The 20,000-nt window shown below is 42.9% G+C and overlaps 2 protein-coding genes across 3 annotated transcripts in view; one reads left to right on the forward strand and one right to left on the reverse strand.

The window, feature by feature from the left end:
• The window catches only part of herc3 (HECT and RLD domain containing E3 ubiquitin protein ligase 3), a 32,648-nt gene extending 22,156 nt beyond the window's left edge, over window positions 1–10,492 (forward strand). Inside the window, exons 21-25 of the mRNA XM_030787682.1 lie at window positions 5,864–5,930; window positions 6,130–6,212; window positions 7,222–7,405; window positions 8,168–8,270; window positions 8,540–10,492. Coding sequence (XP_030643542.1) covers window positions 5,864–5,930; window positions 6,130–6,212; window positions 7,222–7,405; window positions 8,168–8,270; window positions 8,540–8,748 — 646 coding nt within the window. The 3' untranslated portion in view covers window positions 8,749–10,492. The remainder of the gene's footprint in view (window positions 1–5,863; window positions 5,931–6,129; window positions 6,213–7,221; window positions 7,406–8,167; window positions 8,271–8,539) is intronic.
• Window positions 10,493–10,652: 160 nt separating this feature from the next.
• The window catches only part of fam13a (family with sequence similarity 13 member A), a 12,321-nt gene continuing 2,973 nt past the window's right edge, over window positions 10,653–20,000 (reverse strand). Inside the window, exons 2-11 of one of the 2 annotated variants that reach the window (XM_030787673.1) lie at window positions 19,030–19,246; window positions 18,784–18,925; window positions 18,352–18,433; window positions 17,838–18,043; window positions 17,573–17,656; window positions 16,786–16,881; window positions 13,395–13,478; window positions 12,660–12,856; window positions 12,298–12,399; window positions 10,653–12,100 (exon numbers count right to left, since the gene is read on the reverse strand). In XM_030787673.1, coding sequence (XP_030643533.1) covers window positions 11,977–12,100; window positions 12,298–12,399; window positions 12,660–12,856; window positions 13,395–13,478; window positions 16,786–16,881; window positions 17,573–17,656; window positions 17,838–18,043; window positions 18,352–18,433; window positions 18,784–18,925; window positions 19,030–19,246 — 1,334 coding nt within the window. In that variant the 3' untranslated portion in view covers window positions 10,653–11,976. The remainder of the gene's footprint in view (window positions 12,101–12,297; window positions 12,400–12,659; window positions 12,857–13,394; window positions 13,479–16,785; window positions 16,882–17,572; window positions 17,657–17,837; window positions 18,044–18,351; window positions 18,434–18,783; window positions 18,926–19,029; window positions 19,247–20,000) is intronic. The other variant, XM_030787674.1, reaches the window with a different exon arrangement.

Below are 20,000 nucleotides of genomic sequence, written 5' to 3' on the forward strand. Positions count from 1 at the left end.
TACTTGAGCATCATCCAGGGGAAACATCAGATCAGGTGAATCAGATTTATCCATTTTTGTGGGACTTTTGGCAGGAGAAGAAGCCTGAAAGGTGTTACAAATGGGAGAACACTCAATGGTTTCAGAACTACGGGATAAGGCATCGGGAACCGTGTGGAGTTTTCCCTTTCGATATTCCAGAAGGAAGTTGAATTTCTGTAGTCGCAAAGCCCAGCGGATCAATCGACTATTCGTTTTATTGGAGGAGAGAACCCATTTCAGAGCTGCATGATCGGTGACAACAGTGAACAACTTGGTATCCAGGTAGTACTGCCACTTCTCCAAAGCCCACACAACAGCTAAGCACTCACGCTCTGTAGTGGTGTAGTTTCTTTCAGCACGGTTAAGCGTTCGAGAAGCATAAGACAACACTTCCTCAGTGCCCACTCCGGTCTGCTGGGTGAGGACTGCCCCTAGGCCGGTATCACTGGCATCAGTATAGACTACAAAGTGAAAGTGAAAGTTTGGATGACCCAGAACTGGTGGAGTAGTTAGGAAATTTTTCAGGGCATCGAATGCATGTTGGCATACCTCATTCCACATAAACCTTGCTCCCTTTCTTTTTAGGGCATTGAGAGGTTCTGCCACCTTGGAGAAGCCTGGTACAAAGCGGTGGTACCACCCTGCCATGCCTAAAAAGCGTTGAACCTGTTTAAGAGAGGTTGGTGTGGGGAAATTCATTACGGCCGCAATCTTATCTGGATCCGGTTGTATACCCTGGGGGGTGACAATGTGTCCCAAAAACTTAATGGTGGTCTGACAGAAGTTACACTTTTTAAGATTCAGGGTGAGTCCAGCCAATTTCAGCTTGTCAAACACCTGCTGTAAGTCACTGAGATGTTGTTGTGCAGAACTCGAATAAACAATAATATCATCAAGATAAACAAGACATATCTGCCCCCTCAGTTCCCCTAAAACCATCTCCATAAGCCGTTGGAATGTGGCAGGTGCATTTTTCAAACCGAACGGCATGACATTGAAGTGATAAAACCCTGCGGGAGTGACAAATGCAGTCATGGGTTTACTAAGAGGATCCATGGCCACCTGCCAGTAACCACTGTTAAGATCCAGGTTGGTAAAGATGGTGGCTCCTGCTAACGAATCAAGGATCTCCTGGATGGTAGGCAAGGGGTATGCATCATTTTCTGTGATAGCATTTAAACGCCTGTAATCCACACAGAATCGATGTCCTCCATCTTTCTTGGGTATTAGCACCACAGGAGAAGACCAACCAGAATTAGAGGGTTCGACAATACCTTGATTCAGCATGTCATTGAGCTGTTCCAGAACAATGGCCTGTTTGGACGGGGAAAGACGGTAAGGACGTTGTTTAATTGGAACACTATGTTGAGTATATATAACATGCTTTAGAACAGAAGTTCTCCCAGGAGTAAGTGTGCAAACATCACCGTTGGTCTCCAGCATTGCTTGAAAGCAGCCCTTCAATTCCCCTTCAAGCATGGCACTCTCAATTGCTCTTTGTATGTAAAAAGACGCATTGGGTTCCACGGTGTCTAAGGTAAAAGGAGGAACAGCTGTCAGTAAAGCAGAAGTAGGTGACTTAAAACCAGATGTCTTCTTTTTTTTTTCTGGTTTTTTAGAGTCCAGTTGAGACTGTTTTTGAAGAGTCCAGCCAGATATATCTGCCGTACCAGGCTGGAAGGGATAAGGGAAAGTAGAAGCTGAAGGCAGGTAGTAAGTCTGATCTCTGACACAGAGTCTAAGGCCACTAAAATGCATGAAATCCAAACCTAGGACCACAGCAAAGGCAAGGCATGCAGCGGGAAGAATTGCCACAGGAAGGGAGACAGCCAGGCCATGGAGCTGGATGTTTAGATCTACCCAACCCAATGGATTGGTGGCTTCTCCATTGGCCAAGTACAACGGCCCTTCAACCCAGGATCTCAATTTCTCCTGTGAGCACACCATTTTTCTCCAGAGGGACTCTTGCATGAGGGTATAAGTAGCTCCCGTATCTACAATGGCTTTTCCTATCCATTGGCGGATAGACACAGGAACCAGAAGCTGACGAGGTATGGGTATAAGACATGCAGAGGGAGACGATGCCTCTTTTGCTTGGGTCATAAAAGGGGTTTCTGAGGCCTCTGGCCTTATGGCAGCATTCACTCCTCCCTTTTTATCTGAAGCGTTATGCTCGTGTCCTGGTGTTCCTCTCTTCCCTTTTTCAGGTCCCTGTGAGGATGAATAGGAAGGACAGGATCCAGGAGAATGCTGGCCTTTGCACCTCCAGCACAGTACAGATGGCTTTTCGATAACCTGGGTGGATTTCATGGTAGAAAAAGGATGACAGGAAGGAATACCAGAAGCAGGGCTAATTTGAGTCAGCTGTTGATGATGTACCCAGTCTTTCTCCAGCTGAGTGCCCAGTCTGACCAGTTCCTCCACATCTTTAACTCTACCCCGGAGCTGACTGGCCAGACGAGGAGTGATGTTTTTTAAGATGAGTTTGACGATTTCGGGTTCAGTGATCCCAGGTTTCCACCTCTTACACAGGGCACGGTAGCTGAAAGCAAAGTCCCGGACAGACTCTGTCTCTCCTTGGACTCTGGTCCGGACTCTCTCAGCTAGCTCATCGTCATAGTCCTCCGAGAGGAAAGCAGAAAGGAAACGAGTTTCGAACTCCGCCCAGGTGGTAATGTTTTCACGAGCAACATCCCACCAATCTCGGGCAGTGCCGAAGAGTACATTCCGTAACGTGGCAATGATTTCATCATCATGCAGATGATTCAAAGCAAGATAATCATGACAATTTTCCAGAAATCTTAAAGGGTCAGGATCATCTTCCTTCCTACCAAAGCAAGGAAACTGAATCTTGATGGGGGTTTTCCCCATAAACATGCCTCTCAAATCCCCTGGAAGAGCAGAATTAGGAGGAAAAGCCAGAACAGCCTCCTCCGATCCAGGCTGCACAGTGGACTGTAAACGCTGCCACCGCTGGACAACAGGAGTACCAGCTCCCACAGGTGGAGAAGTTACTGTCTGGGTGCAAGCATGATTACAAGAAACAGACTGAAACATTTGTTGTTTTAATAATGGGTAATCGGTATTAAATGAATCCATCACTTTTGAACATGTTGCAACCTCAGACTGTACTTGCTGTAAAGTTGAAATAAACGGTTGCATGATTGCTTTTGTGTCCTGTAGTATTTCAGACTGGAGGTGTTTCAAGCGCCAGCTGAAGGTGGCGGTGAGTTGGCTTTGTAGATACGTGATGTGAGAATCCATAGCGGTCCTTAACTCTTTTTGTTGTTTGTCCAGAAGGTCGGATACGTGTTGTGGAATATGTTCCAAAACCTCCTTCATATTTGTTTTCAGCTCCAGCTGGGTAACTGAGAGCTTCCGGAAATTATTAGCCATGGATGACTGGAGACCTTGTATAGCTGTATGTAAGGATTCCCAGTTACCTGCTGCACCTTCAGCAGACGTATCCTTTGACCACACTGTAGGTAGAGGGTGAAGTGGTAAGGCCAGTTCTGAATCCCCACAAAGCTCCATATCAATAAGAGAGAGATTTGAAGTAGGAGCTTCAGTTCTTTGGAAAAAGGCCTGCCGGTTGTCTCTTGCCATGTGATTTTCATCCAATTGGGTTGAGGCTAAATCCAACTGATACATGTCACTAGTAAGGTCCACAAGGTCCTCTTCGCTAGCAAACATTTCGTCCTCAGAGCTCAGGCCCCACGTTGGGCGCCAAATCTATAGCGGTAAACAGCAGACTGAAAATAGGTTACTTTTAGTTGGGCGCCAGACGCCCGCTAGGAGCGTCACAGAGAGAGAAGAAAAAAAGTAAAAAAAATTAAAGAAGAATAGTACAGCCTTTTTACCCCTAACAGGCCGCATAGGCGTCTAGTAGGGCCTAGATTCACCTGCGGCCTGGCACAGCTAGCTCTATCTCAGGGCAGTCATACAAAAAGGATTCCCGTCAACATTTCAAAGTAGGATGAAAACAGAGTAGGGACCATGAGTATATTTACAGTTGTTGAATATCCAGAGAAACAAAGTGTAGTGGATAATAACCAACATAAAAAAAACAAACTCAAAGGCAACACTCAACACATAACGCCGCACGTCCAGCACAGAAGGCAATACATCATTTACAACTTGTCACAAATATTTACATATATACAGGCGACCGACTGAGGGTCGTTTCTTATTAGGGATAACTAAGAGGAGAATCAACCATAAACAAACAAACGAAAAAAAAAACGACCTCCGCAAAGTTCGTCCCTCCCCACGGAGAGTCCGGATAGTAGAGTAAGTTTGCCAACAATGTGAACGGTGTTTCGAAAACAGCAGATAGTGAGTGTGAAATCGAGGCTAGTCACCTGGGAAAGTAGGGGGGGAAAGCCGGCAGGAAAAGTGAGGGGTAGAGCAGCAATCCAAGGTTGAGTCCAACCACTGCGAGTCCGTGATCGTAACTCCGATTAGTGGAGAGAAAGAATTCTGCGAGTCCGTGATTGTAACTCCGATTAGTGGAGAGAAAGAATTCCAAGCTGTCCGAAAACGAAGCTGCGCGTACTGAACAGTCGACTAATAAAAGTAAACGGTCAGTAAACGCCTCGGTGACTGGGAGAGAGAAAACAAACCACGAGAGTGCCGTTTCGAGTTTTTCCCTCCCCGTAGCAGGAATCACGCCCCTTCCTATATTCTACGGCGGCCCTTTTCAGTCACGGCAAAAAGCCAATGACGAAACGGCAAATCAAAGAGAGAAAAAAAAAATAGAAAAAGTTTGGTGATGGAAAGTGAAAGGAAAGCGCGGTAGAAAACAGAAAAAAATAATGAGCATGACACGGTGAAGGGTCCGTGTCAATTGCTACAGAGTGTAGTGGTTGATGTATGATGAGTGTAGTGGTTGATATATGAGTGTATTGGTTGTTATATGATGAGTGTAGTGGTTGATGTATGATGAGTGTAGTGGTTGGTATATGGACTGATGAGTGTAGTGGTTGATATATGGACTGATGAGTGTAGTGGTTGATATATGATGAGTGTAGTGGTTGATATATGATGAGTGTAGTGGTTGGTATGATGAGTGTAGTGGTTGATATATGATGAGTGTAGTGGTTGATATATGATGAGTGTAGTGGTTGATATATGATGAGTGTAGTGGTTGATATATGATGAGTGTAGTGGTTGGTATATGATGAGTGTAGTGGTTGATATATGATGAGTGTAGTGGTTGGTATATGATGAGTGTAGTGGTTGATGTATGAGTGTAGTGGTTGATGTATGATGAGTGTAGTGGTTGATATATGATGAGTGTAGTGGTTGATGTATGATGAGTGTAGTGGTTGATGTATGATGAGTGTAGTGGTTGATGTATGATGAGTGTAGTGGTTGATGTATGATGAGTGTAGTGGTTGATATATGGACTGATGAGTGTAGTGGTTGATGTATGATGAGTGTAGTGGTTGATGTATGGACTGATGAGTGTAGTGGTTGATATATGGACAGAGTTACATTTGGGTGAATGTAGGGGCCAGAAATAGAGAAGAGTAGGCCACTCTGTTACAGGATGAATAATCAACAAACTAGCAGCTAATCCATGTCTGAAATAACAGTGTAATGAGATGTATGAATTCCTGGCCTTGGACAGGAAACTGATGTAGCCATTTATGGCAATCAGTCCTATAAAGAATTCAAAATACCGAGAACATCATGAAAATCAATAATCAGATACAGCCGTTTGTTTAGTAATACTGGAATGTTTTAAAAGTCATATTACTAAACTCATGTTCAAGTCCGTCTTTAAATACTTGGTTTTGTTTGTGTGTGTGTGTGTGTGTGTGTGTGTGTGTAAAAATAGGAGTCTACAGCAACTTTTGGACCATGAAGGCAATGATCTAGAGGAGACATTCTGTCTAAACTTTGCGGTAAGTCCCCAGAGATCAAAACTACTGAACTAGAGGACTGTGTGGTGCCATACACACACACACACACACACACACACTCAGAGGAATATGTTTTTCACTAATCTGCTCCTTTGACATTGCATTTTGAACCTGTGGTACTGACAAAGTACTTCATGTAGTTGATGGATCTGCAGACCCAATCTCATGACTCTCTCCCCAGATAACCAGAGAACACTATGGTCTCACTGAGGTAAAAGAACTGGTTCCTGGAGGAGAGAGTATCACAGTAAATAAGTCCAACAGGTATGTGAAAATTGTGCACTATCACACATCTGCTTAAAAGGCTCTAAACACAGTGAATGAGATTTCACTACAAAACCACCTGCTCTTTGACCTCCCTCTGACCAACAACATTCCCTTTTGTTTGTGTGGAAATGTCCTCACATGAAAACAAAGAGGTTGAGATGCTCTCTCCTTGGCTTTGACAGAAAACTCCTGTGTGTGAGCATACGTGTGTGTGTGTTTGTGTGTGTTTGTGTGTGTTTGTCAGAGTGCTTGTTAGACTGAGAGCTCAGCCTGAACAGATGGGCCCACAGCAACAAAATTTAAGTCCAGCACACTCCACAGTCGAACACAGTCCATGCACATACACTGACATTCTCATACGCTGTCTCTCTCTCTCTGTCTCACACACGCACACGCACACTCTCACACCCACACACACTCTCACACCCACACACACTCTCACACCCACACACACTCATTCCTCGGACATGAGTGTACGAAGGAGGTTAGTATATGGTTCTGACAAAAAGAGGATAAACTGATGTTGTGCCAAACTGTTTTGTGTGCACATGCGAGTCTGTGTGTTTGAATATGGTTGGGCGTAACCATAGTTTTAAGCCTGAGTTGCTTTTTCCTACAAAGCCTGTTTTCTGTCAGGGAAAGCAGGCAGGTGGTGAGCCATCCAGTATGCAGACCATGGCTCCTTCCTGGAAAAAAAACAAAAAAAACACACACACTCACACTCACTCTCTCTCTCTGTCTCTCACAAACACACACATAAAAAACTGCCCTAGCGATATACAGGCTGAGTTGAATACACATTCTTAAACATCTCCAGAACCTGTGCGTGTGTGTGTGGTATGGTTAATTATACAGACTTCACATGTAAAGGGAGCATTAGTAGTCATGGTGAATGGTGGTGTGAATTTTATATGTTTGTTATTATTATATATGATATTATTAGTGTTATTTATGTTTGTAGTCATGGTGACTGGCATTGTGAATCTGTTTGATGTTGGTGACGTAGGAAGGAGTTTGTCCAGGCGTATCTGAAGTACGTGTTTAGTGACTCAGTGCTGGAGCTGTACTCGGCTTTCTCCAGTGGATTTCTCAAAGTGTGTGGAGGGAAGATTCTCTCTCTGTTCCAGCCGTCAGAGCTCATGGCCATGGTGGTCGGAAACAACAACTACAACTGGGAGGAGATGGAGAAGGTGAGGCAGAACTCATTTTAGTCAACGTGTTTATATGTGTGTGTGTGTGTGTGTGTCACTGTGGTCAGTGCTGATTAACCTTTTGCCCTTAAGGAAGTGTGTGTAACACCTTGATGTCAGCAACGAGTGAGGGGGCTGTTGTAAGACTCCTGGAGAGTTTAACGGAGATGTTCATGAGGGAACTGACCGCGTGGTGAATCTAATCTGAGCCTGTGGTAAATCTTGCTCTCCGTGTATAATCCCGCATTTGGATTTTGGCTCAGATTTATATTTTAATCTTTATAGTTCAAAATTGTTGGTTCGAGAAACATTTTAAGCATTCATTGGTTGGGATATATTTTCGAAACGCTGAAGGTTAACCCTAGCCCTAAATTATGAATTTGTTGACAGAAATCAGTCAGAATGCATAATGGCAAAGATGTCGAGTTATGGCATTCTCATGGAAACCCTGTTACATGTATAGATATTGCAATCACCATTTGTGAGAAATCACTGCTTCACAGCAGGTTACTAAATCTACAGAAAGACTATGAAGATCACACATAGAGGTTGTGCCAGGTAAAAGCTTCCATACACACACATAGCATGATACACAGCCCTTACACAGGGGTGCCAGAAATTCCCTGTCTGTGTTGACTATATAGAGTGATAGTCTTCCACTGCCAAGTCACAGAGAGTGGGTAGGAACACAACGCCATCTCATTTCTAACTTATTTTTATTTCTGTTGTTTTGGCTATTTTGCTCTGTGTCTTTCTCTTCAGAATGCTGTCTACAAAGGGGAGTTTTCAGCCTCTCACCCTACGGTGCGAATGTTTTGGGAAGTTTTCCATGAGTTTCCCCTGGAGAAAAAAAAACAGTTCTTATGTAAGTGTCTGATAAAGTAAGATTGCTGATGTATAATGTCAGGGCCCTGTAGGATGCAGGTTCTCATATGAGCTGCGTTCACTCTTAATGAAGAGTCAGTTCTGACAAAGCTTATACAGGTCAGCTCCTCTGGCTGTCAGCTCTTTCCTCAGTGGTGGTCCACTGATAAAGCTATTATTAGTACGTATGTAGATGACGATACTATTCATGGATTTTCTGAGGAGCAGTTTGGGAAACTCAAACATCCCTCCACCTGGCCTTGTTTCCAGTGTTTCTGACAGGCAGCGACCGTATTCCCATTCACGGCATGTCCAGCCTGCGGATTGTGATTCAGTCCACCTCCGCCGAAGAGCACTACCTCCCTGTGGCTCACACCTGCTACAACCTTCTGGATATGCCCCGCTACCAGACCAAAGAGACACTGCGCCGCCGCCTGACCCAGGCCGTGGAGCAGTACGAGGGCTTCAGCCTGGTGTGAAGCCCAGGAAGGTGTCTGGTTAGGTGGATAGAAGGCACTTGGGGACAGGCTTGGAGTTTACAGGGTGGACGCTCCTCTGGCTACTGACACTGCACTTTAACACCACCCAAGGAGAATGGGGGAAAGGAGACAGGCCCTTGTCATACAGTGATTTTGGGAGGGCAGGGGTCCACAGTTGAGCACATACTGATTCTGATACGAAAAATATGTTCTTATTTTCTTATTGTTATTACTGCATAAATTAAGTGTTGCTTTAATTGTGTCCAGGGCACATAATTATCAGAGTTTTTTTTTTCATCCTGTTTACCTCTACGAAACGTTTTCAATCCTCAGACAGTCAGGCCGTGAGGGGGAGTCAAGACTTCGTTTAACTTTCAGATGGCTGCACATTTATATTGTTTTGTGAGTAACATTGATTTTTTGGGGGTTTTTTTTGTCTGGTTTTTAATCACATTGCTCTGCTTTGGTTTCAACAGCCTAATTTATTAAACTGAGTGATTTTTCTTTGATCCATGGGGAAAAAAGAAATTGAGAGTTTGAGAGAAAAATGTGATAAAAAAAAAAAGTCCCTGTCTCACCCTTGAGCCGAAGTGGATGTTTAATCGCTAATGTGGGGACCATCTGTCCTCGGCTACCACTGCTCGGTCGCAGACGCAGATAACAAACGATTACGCCCACGAGTAGGAACAACCTGACAGACGTCCCACGGGGCCCAAACACTGTGTGTTATGAAGGCCTTTGTTCTGACCCGTGTGACCCTGGCCTGGTTAGTCTGTCCGCTGGACAGATGATGCAAAACACTTTTCAGATTAACATTATTGCCTTTAGCACGGACAGACCCTGCTGCAGAAATATGAGGGTTTTCCTGTCTCTTATGATATGCATGCAAATGTGATGTGAAAAGTGAGAGCCCAGTCTGCTTGAATTTTCATTATACTGCACAAATTAATATATATTTGGTAAAACCCAAACAATTCATCCATTGCTGAGGAACCCAAACAGTTTCCTCTGTAAAACTACAAAAGCTCAGATATGAACTGCATAGCATAGCAAATGACATGAAAATACTGTAGTTATTGACTTTAGTACCCAGCTAACCCAATAAGAGAATAATGTGTCACAAGATGAAGTTCTTTCCTGTAATTTTTTGTTCAAGGAATAATTTTAGTAACGTAGACATGAAGAGATGGTCATTTATAACTAGTGTTTATTGGGTGCAGGTTGTTCCAACACAGTGACTTATTTTGTGGAGTAATTATTATAATTACAGTTCCCATTCAGAAGTCTGTGGTTAGAATCTGACCACCGTCCTCAATCACTTTGACTCAGTGTTTTCTTCTTTTGCTTTTCTCTCTCTCTATCTTCCATCAGGGAAGGTGAATGTTGCAAGTTCAAAGGACTTTGGAGAATTTCTCTCACTGAAAGCGCATTTTCCTTATTCTGTCAAAGCTTTTGTTTTGCACATTAGTATACATCTGTCATTGTGTATTCATTCAGAAGGATTCGCTTATGGTCCTTCTATAGCCCTTGTAGTGGCATGTGTCTCCCAGTAAAGGAAGAGACTGGGAACATGAGAGGTTTGTTCATTAATTCATTGCGAGAGAAAATTAATAAGAACCTTTTGTTTTTCTCTGTGTGTGCAAACAAGGGCTTCTTAATGGCTTTTACCGCATTATTTTAGTAAAGTATGTTTACTTTTATACCTTTCAAATGGAATACATTATCTATTTTTTTCCAGAACAAATAAAAGTATAATTCCACCTCAGATGTTACATTTTTGCTTATTAAAGTGAAATGTGGCAATGTCGCTTTGTGTTACATCACAGGTGTTCAAAAATACCATTATGACACTGACACCATCATCAAACAGACTCAGAGCAACAGAACAACCAATACCAGTGAAATCAGTAAAAATAAGTCTTGTTTTTATATGTACAAAATGCAAATACAATTATGTACTAAAATGTACACAGTTATATTCATTACAACCACCAGTGTTTGTGTCCAATAAAACAATTACACTGCAAGTATTCATTTTAGAAAAAAAAAGTCTCTACTCAGTCACCCCTATTAATACAGATCCTTATAGATCTACTCATTACAATCATCCTGAATTCCTTATATTTTAGTCAAGAAACGGGCCTTTCCAACCTGCCCGGGTCACTGCCGAACACTGCGTATGAGAACCAGCTTATTCCACACAAAATCAAAACATTTATGAGCAAATCTTCCATTAAAGTAAAATGACCTGCCCTCTGGTATGATTCTAACTCAACAGATATAATCAAATTTGTAATTCGTATTAAAATGGTGCTTTAAATTGATTGAAAAATTATTGAACAAAACAAGCAGGAGTGAACAGAAAATAAACTTCACGGCTCTGACTCTGCATATTCAGAGCCTCCGCCAGAACCAAGCAGGTGGACCACGATGGCACCCATCGAAGCAAATGTTAAAAAAACAAAACAAAAAAACCAGGATGAATAAAACATCTTCCAGAGTGAATTTCATGCATACTGCTGTTATTGTATGTACAAAATGCCTCCTTTTTTAACAGTTGCAGTCTTCAACTCATTTATATTAAAAATGCTCAAGTCACTGTTTGGATACAATGCACACATTATTCACAAGTAGTGCACATTAAAAAAAACCCTCTCAGTTCTTTGTCCCATTACTATTGGTGATTAATACTCTCACTAACACTGTGGATGCGGTAGTTCCTATCTGATTTACTTATCATTAGCTCCATGATTTCCCAACATTCAAATGGAATAAAGGTTCAATAAAACAAACTGTGCCTTCAGTGAATGAGAGATTAAAGGATGGTTTTGGATTTCAGAGAGTCTGCGTTTGCTGAGGTATGGGTCAGACAAGGTTGGTAAAAGTTCACAGGAAGTGAGTGCAATCAAAGAGAGAAAGCATTGTAAAAAAAAAAAAAAAAAAAGACACATTGAAAAATCTGAGCATCCGGTTGAACAACACACAATGAAGCTCCATTTCTCTGTGAGTGAAAATGAAGTGTTTACAAATGCAGGTTGAGTTGTGGTTCAGAAGCAGTTCCTTCAGCCAAATCTGTTTCTGATGAACAGATGGCACGGGAAAAAGAGGAAAAAATAAATCCGCAATCTCTCTCTCTCTCTGTAGCACACAAGGTTTTTCAGAGGCTGATTTGCTTGCAGTGTGTTCTTGTCCTTGTATGGCTTGTGGTTGAAAGCCCTGCAGGTGTTCTCAGATGAACTTGGAAGAGTCTCTTTTGCTGATGAGAACTTCCAGCAGCCTCAATTTAGCTTTGACGTGTTTGTATTCATTGTACTCGACAGCTAGTGGTGAGCGATCCTCCTTTTGGACATTTCTAAGACAACAGTGGATAAGGTTCAATTAAAAAAAAAAAAAAAAAACACATGCATAGAGCAATTTCCTGTCACTGCCCTCATGATACAGACCATTTATCTAAGCTTAAGTTAAAATAATGATCTGTTTTTTATTATGTACAAAAAACAGTGAATTATGTAATAACATTGTTCCCCAACATTGAATAACATTCTTTACCTGCCATTTTGCCTGAAGAACTGATCCTCAAACTCCCGCAAATTCTTGCGTATTCTTTTCTTTTCCTCGCGGGCTTCTTGGAGCTGTTCCACGAGTTCTTGCCTACGTGTGTGAGAGAGAGGTTCTTACAGAACTCAAACGCAAGACATGGAATTGATAACCAGATATGATACGTACATTGTCTAAATATCAGTGTTTGTGACTAAAATTAAACACAGACAAACCTATCACACAAACACACACTTCAGAAATATACACACTATAGACAGGGAGGAGCAGTCAAATGTCAGTCAAACGCTGATTTTATATCTAATAACTGCGGCTGTAGTGAAACAGTGAAAAGGATTTTTATCTACACATACATTGTGGCAGCATGTAAGTTGGACAGTCTCATGTCTGTGGTATTTTTGGAGGGTGAAAGTTCATCCACAGGAGAGATGAATCCTTCGACATCATCCTCCAGTTGCTCCAGTAAGCTCAACATGCTGAGCTCCGGTTTGACAGTCACTGTGAATTGTGCCCTGTTGTCATTTTCATCATCAGAACCATCTTCCTCTTCCTGGAGACAGAAACAAAGAGAAACGTATTCAGCTGAGTGCTGAAAAATGTGGACGCTCACTGTGAGATCTTTATGTGTCCTGGAGCACATTACTGGCCTCATACTCAACAGTCATTATTGGATTAGTGTGTTACAGCTCAGGAGACATTTCACTGGCTCAAAGAAATCAAGTCACATTGGTTGTAAAATCTAATGATCTGTTGTTTCTTTGCTTTGTTCTTTTTTTTTTTTACTAAATCAAAGGCAGACAAAAAATCAGACAGCTCCAAAACAAAGCAGATCATGAGTGTCAAGTTCATTTTCAGTACAAATGTTCAGAGTGATACTGTCTAATTTGTTAGGTGATAAACTTCATGCATGAACACAAAGCTTCCCTGCATCCCCTCCAGGATAATGCAGGACTCAGCACAAAATCAATCAACAGCTGCCATCTGCCAGTTAGGATTGGTTAGAGGAAAAGGGTGGGCTAGATCACTGATTGGTTAGAGGAAAAGGGTGGGCTAGATCACTGATTGGCTGAGCAGCAGTGGCTCTTCACCTTGGCGTTGTCGAAGAACAGTGCAGGTACGCCCTCAATAATGGGCTGGAGAAGAGGACCTCTACGTTTACTGGAGGGAGAGCCCTGTGATGGGTATTAATAAGGAAATTACCATTCACAGCTAACCCTAGATCAGTCCAAAAAGGGCAGGTGAATATCAGCTAACCTCCTATAACCAGACTAGACTGATCCTACATCAGGAGTTCATAATGTCTGCAACAGACTGTATTACTGACAAGACCGGCAGGATGTGTTTTAATGAACTGCTCTAGCCTACTGGGAAGATCACAGTTTAACACAGACCATAGCAGCAGTCTGTCCTCAGAACAAAAAGCACAGTTTCCCCTCAGTGGTATGTCTATGCTCTGATCTCTGTAATCAGGATTAAGAGACTGTTATATAAGGGATATGTATCTATAATACAGATTACTCATTACATAATCCAAATGTCCACAGAACATCCTATACAAAATACATGTTATTTGTTTGAGGTAATTAATTTAACTTGACTTAACAGGAAATCGATTAAGTGTTGTTTCAGAGAAACGACAAATTATGATTAAAACACTCATTACCACTGAGTTTCCAGCTGCTCTGTGTGTGTGTGTGTGTGGAGTCAAATGTCCAGTGAAGACGCGATAGCTTGTCTTGAGGTCTTTAATATCAGAGGACGTACTGAGACAATATAGCCTGACCCTGACACACAATCCTGACACAACTGTAGAATTAGTGCCACCCTTCAGGAAACTGAGCAGAAATGATTGTATAAAATAAACAATACACATAAAATGAGTCATATACCACAGCCCTAATGGCTACATGCCTGGATGAGGTGTTTTGCCTCATTTGGAAGTTGCTTTGGATAGAAGCATCTACTAAATGAATAAATGCAAATATGCTATTTGGGGCTCAGACATATGGGAAGGCAGTATGCTTGTATGGACAGCCCTACTGTTCAGACCTGTTCTCAATAGGATTCAAATCTGGTGACTGAGACCATGACAGAACACTGATTTTTAGGTCCTGCAACCATTTCTGTGTTGACTTTGACATATTTTTGGGGCCACTGTCTTGTTGAAAGATCCATCTACAGCCGAGGCCAGCCTCCTGGCAGAGGTAGCCAGGTATGGTCAAACATCCTGGTACCTGGTGGAATTATTGACCTGAACAAGAGCATCTGCTCAGCTGGCAGAAAAACAATCTCAAAGCATCAATAATCCACCACCATGTCTTACTGTCCACCACCATGTCTTACTGTCCATCACTATGTTTTACTGTCCACCACCATGTCTTACTGTCCACCACCATGTCTTACTGTCCATCACTATGTTTTACTGTCCACCACCATGTCTTACTGTCCATCACTATGTTTTACTGTCCACCACCATGTCTTACTGTCCATCACTATGTTTTACTGTCCGTCACTATGTTTTACTGTCCACCACCATGTCTTACTGTCCATCACTATGTTTTACTGTCCACCACCATGTCTTACTGTCCATCACCATGTCTTACTGTCCATCACTATGTTTTACTGTCCACCACCATGTTTTACTGTCCACCACCATGTCTTACTGTCCACCACCATGTCTTACTGTCCATCACTATGTTTTACTGTCCACCACCATGTCTTACTGTCCACCACCATGTCTTACTGTCCACCACCATGTCTTACTGTCCATCACTATGTTTTACTGTCCACCACCATGTCTTACTGTCCATCAGGTCTTACTGTCCACCATGTCTTACTGTCCACCATGTGTTGCTGTCCACCATGTGTTACTGTCCATCATGTGTTACTGTCCACCATGTGTTACTGTCCATCAGGTCTTACTGTCCACCATGTGTTGCTGTCCACCATGTGTTACTGTCCATCATGTGTTACTGTCCACCATGTGTTACTGTCCATCAGGTCTTACTGTCCACCATGTGTTACTGTCCATCACCATGTCTTACTGTCCATCATGTCTTACTGTCCACCATGTGTTACTGTCCATCACCATGTGTTACTGTCCATCATGTGTTACTGTCCACCATGTCTTACTGTCCACCATGCGTTACTGTCCACCATGTGTTACTGTCCATCACCATGTGTTACTGTCCATCGCCATGTGTTACTGTCCATCACCATGTCTTACTGTCCACCATGTGTTACTGTCCACCATGCGTTACTGTCCATCATGTGTTACTGTCCATCAGGTCTTACTGTCCACCATGTGTTACTGTCCATCACCATGTGTTACTGTCCACCATATCTTACTGTCCATCATGTTTTACTGTCCACCATGTGTTACTGTCCATCACCATGTTTTACTGTCCACCATGTGTTACTGTCCATAATGTCTTACTGTCCATCATGTGTTACTGTCCATCATGTGTTACTGTGCTTTCACTGGACCACAAGACACAGGCTTCTCTTCCTAACCCTAACCCAATGTGGAAGTTTCGCTCCATAAAGACTTCTCTTCCTAACCCTAACCCAATGTGGAAGTTACACTCCATAAAGACTTCTCCTCCTAACCCTAACCCAATGTGGAAGTTACACTCCATAAAGACTTCTCTTCCTAACCCTAACCCAATGTGGAAGTTACACTCCATAAAGTGTTAGGGTTAAGGTTAAGATAAAGGCTTCTTTGTGCAACTCTTCCAAAGGGCTGGTTCTGACAGTGTGTAGTGGTATTTTCAACTGTTTAAGTTTTTTTTTTTTTTTTAAACACCTATTACCTGATCTTACCTCTCAGCAGAAAGCTCTCCAGTTTTAGAAAGGGCTTTTACATGTGTGCAACTTGGTATATACACCCCGGGGGGAAAAAACTGTTGAAAAGCACCAATACAGTTCCTGGAGGCTAAGACCTAAAAAAGCACCAATACAGTTCCTGGAGGCCAAGACCTTAAAAAGCACCAATACAGTTCCTGGAGGCTAAGACCTTAAAAAGCACCAATACAGTTCCTGGAGGCCAAGACCTTAAAAAGCACCAATACAGTTCCTGGAGGCTAAAACCTTAAAAAGCATAGATGCTTGGCTTTCTTTTACATATTTTATAGTGATCCCAATCAGTCTGACCCCTGTGTATTTGAGAAGTACAAATGAGGGGAAAAAATAAATAATTTATCAGAGTGAGGGTAAGTAATGTCCCCAAATATCAGCAAAACATTTGAATCATTATGTGTATAGTATATTCTATACATTCACCTTTGCTTAGTTTTATGAATGGTGTCAGTAATTCTACAGTTGTAATCGAAATACTCTTTGAACCAACTTTGAAGGTAATGGTAAATAAATGCGTTTATTACTGGTTTCCACTGTGTGGCATCTGATGAGTCTCTCAGAGTGACTGATAGAGAAGAGAAAAGATAGAGGGAGGAGAGAAGAGAAAAAGAAAATACTCACTATGACTGGGATGGTGGAAGCCCTGCACAGAATTTGTTTGACAAGTCGATATCGGTCATATAGAGGTTTCATGATCTGCCTCTCACTTTTAGTGACCTTCAGCAGACAGAGAGAGAGGGGGGGGGGCAAGTTTTAAATTGCAGCTGTCTTTGCGTACTTGTGACAGACACAAACAAGCTAAAAGATGAGCTGGATTTCCTTTCATTGCATTCAGTATGTAAGTAAGATTCAGTAAGATTTCCCACATGCAGTGGGACTGACTGGAATGGCAGTTAGACTCTGGTCCACCCTCCTAACAAACACCAGCCTGTTTCCATCACTTAAGTACAACAGCATGGTTTGAATTACAGGGGGGACTGGGGGGTCCAACCCCCCTAATTACGACTTGGACCCCCCAAAAGAGGTAAAAAAAACAAAACAAAAAACAGTTTGGGGGGGGGGGGGTCAAAACATTTATATATCCTATGTGTTAAAATTCTCTCTTCGTTAAAATTCTCTCTTCGTTAAAATTCTGTTCTGAAACTAAGAATGGGAGATCAGTATAAAATTGAAGATATTTTTTGATTTGCTGATGGACTTTACTCAATGTGACTTTGGCATGGAAATGGGGGCAACTGCACATCTGTGGGAATTTTAAATTCAGTCCATCCTGACAACCTGCTTTCAGCCATTACTCACTCTTCAGTTGTAATCTAGGTCAGACTCCAAGGAGCTGAATTACTGCACTTATTTGTAGATTTGGAGCAGTCACAGCAGTAATCGCATACACACACACACACACACTCACCGGTCTTCCGTGGATGCTCTCATAGTAAAGTAGAGCCTTTTGAAGGGCTACTTTTTCTGCGCCGATTTGTTCGCGGGTCATATCCTGTCACAGAGACACACAATAGTCTTACTTTATGTCATAATCTAAAACACACCAGCAAAAAGAGGTCAAAAATGAGTGTGTGGATTAATCATGAAGAACCCATTTTTATAAAATAAGTAGAAATAACAAGCTGTGACAGTAGATTTTTAGTTTTTTGTAGCTTCCGATAAAAACGACTCACCTTGATGTCCTCTGGGCGGCCGTCTTCATCTCGCTTTTCCTTCAGTTTATTCATCACAGCCTCCAGAGTGCTCTCCACAGGCGGCTTGGGAGCCCGGGCCTCTGGGCTCTTCTTTTCCAGCTGAGAGCCGAAGCTCTTGGGCAGCGTGTTGCTGCGTTGCCGTGGGGCTGGCGTCAGGTCCTCCTCTGACTTCATTAACTTGTGTTCTATGGGGTGGTGAGCACAGAGTCAGCACAGAGAAAGGAAGGGAGAGAGACAAAGAGAGTTCCAAGAAGGAAAAGGGTGGACTGTTTTAGGTGTGACACTGTTTTGGTTTGTAGTCACTGTTGTGTTGGGGGAGGGACTGAGGCCCTGATAATATTGTTTAAGTGTCTGAAATATTTGTGCTGGTTTGTGAGTTCGTTGAATAAATGTCATGAGGGTCGGATTAACGTTTCTTACGCAAAGCTTATTGTATTAGTCATGCTAATCGTAACTCTTTCCTTCCGTTCTCTGCTCTGTGAATGGTTTTTACCTTTCAGGTCCTTACGCAGTTTGGCCAATTCATTCATCCATCTCAGGACTTCTGGGTTGGCGGCTTTGTCGCTGTGTGAGGGCTGTGGAGAAAACAGATGATTTCAGGAAAGATGCTCCTTCAGCAGCCACTCGGATTTCCTTTTACTTTCCATTTGGTTCTTTGGGAGTTCTCATGTCACTACTACAGGAACTGTACTACAGGAACTGAGTGTAAATTTGTGAATCCTGTACATTTAGAACTGAGGCGGAATGTTGTAAATTAGAAATGAAGGTGTTTTGAAGTGAGTGAGAATTTTAAAAGTTTTTGTGGCATGCAAGGGCATTAGCACTCTCGCTCTCTCTCTCTCCCCCTCTCTCTCTGTTCATTTCTATCTAGAGTTTTCTCTCTCTCTCTCCTCCCTTTCCATTTCTCCCTTTCTGTTTTGCTCACTCTGTATTTCCGCTCCTCCTCAAACTTCTCCTCAAACTTGCGGATCTTCCTCTTCAGACTGTGGATCTTTTTCGAGAGCTGAGCAGAGGTCAGCTCCTCACGCCCGTCATCACAGGAGCCCAGCGAAGAACTCCGTCTCCGACTGCCAGAGAACGAATGTGAACACACGCAGAAATAAAGAATACTGAGCAGTTCTCCCAAGCACATCGTTTCTTACTGACTGCATGTCTGAAAACGGGCTGTCACCTGACAAATGAGTGAGCATTAGGTGGCGAGGGCGGGACCTCGGTGTCATCCAAGAACTGCTGGCTTTGTCCGTAAGCGTAAAAACGAGGCGAGAGCATGGGGTCGGTGTCGCCCTCCAGAAGCTGCCGGATCTGCTGCCCGCCAGCGTGAGGGGAGAGACGAGCCTCCTCTCGGTCCATACTGTCCCTCTGCCACCACGAGTCGTCCGGTACCGGTTCTGTAAGCGTTCACATATGAATCAATACAGCTCTATATGGTGAATAAGCACAGACACTGTGTAGCTACACCTCAGGGCCCGTCCTGATTAAACATTTTGGAACAGGTGCCCATTTCCCCTGCTCTTTATTTTTCTCGTGTAGGTTAAAGACACATGGTTGCTATGCATGCACACAAAGGATTATATTGAGTGATACACACACACACACACACACACACACACACACACACACAAACTTTAGGCTGAACTGTGGAATTTGGCACATTTGCACAGTTAGACACTTAATCTTCAGCTTCAGTGTGTGCGTGCATGCATGAGTGTGTGTGTGTGTGCGTGCGTGCATGAGAGTGTGTGTGTGTGCGTGTGCGTGCGTGCGTGCGCGCACGTGTACGTGTGCGTATGTGTGTGCGCAGAACGCTATTTAATCCTATCCCAATGAGTATCAAATGAATTTGATCAGTGGTGGATTTCCCTGGGGGGCAGGTGTGTCTTTAACAAAAAAATGTTGTGTTTGTGTGTCTCCTCATTCATGATCTGCAGGTAGGTCTCTGAGGGAGACGTTTAAGAAGAACCTCTTTAGGGGTAAAGGGTAAGGTACCGGAGGGTAAGTGGTGTAGGCTGGACAAAACAAAACGATTGGTTGTTTAACTACAGTGAGCTGTATACATCTCTGCACAGAGCAGTGATTGGTTGTTTAACTACAGTGAGCTGTATACATCTCAGCACAGAGCTGTGTTGTGTTTAGTTCATTAGC

Source organism: Chanos chanos, chromosome 11 (assembly GCF_902362185.1).
Source record: "Chanos chanos chromosome 11, fChaCha1.1, whole genome shotgun sequence".
Classification (NCBI taxonomy): domain Eukaryota; kingdom Metazoa; phylum Chordata; class Actinopteri; order Gonorynchiformes; family Chanidae; genus Chanos; species Chanos chanos.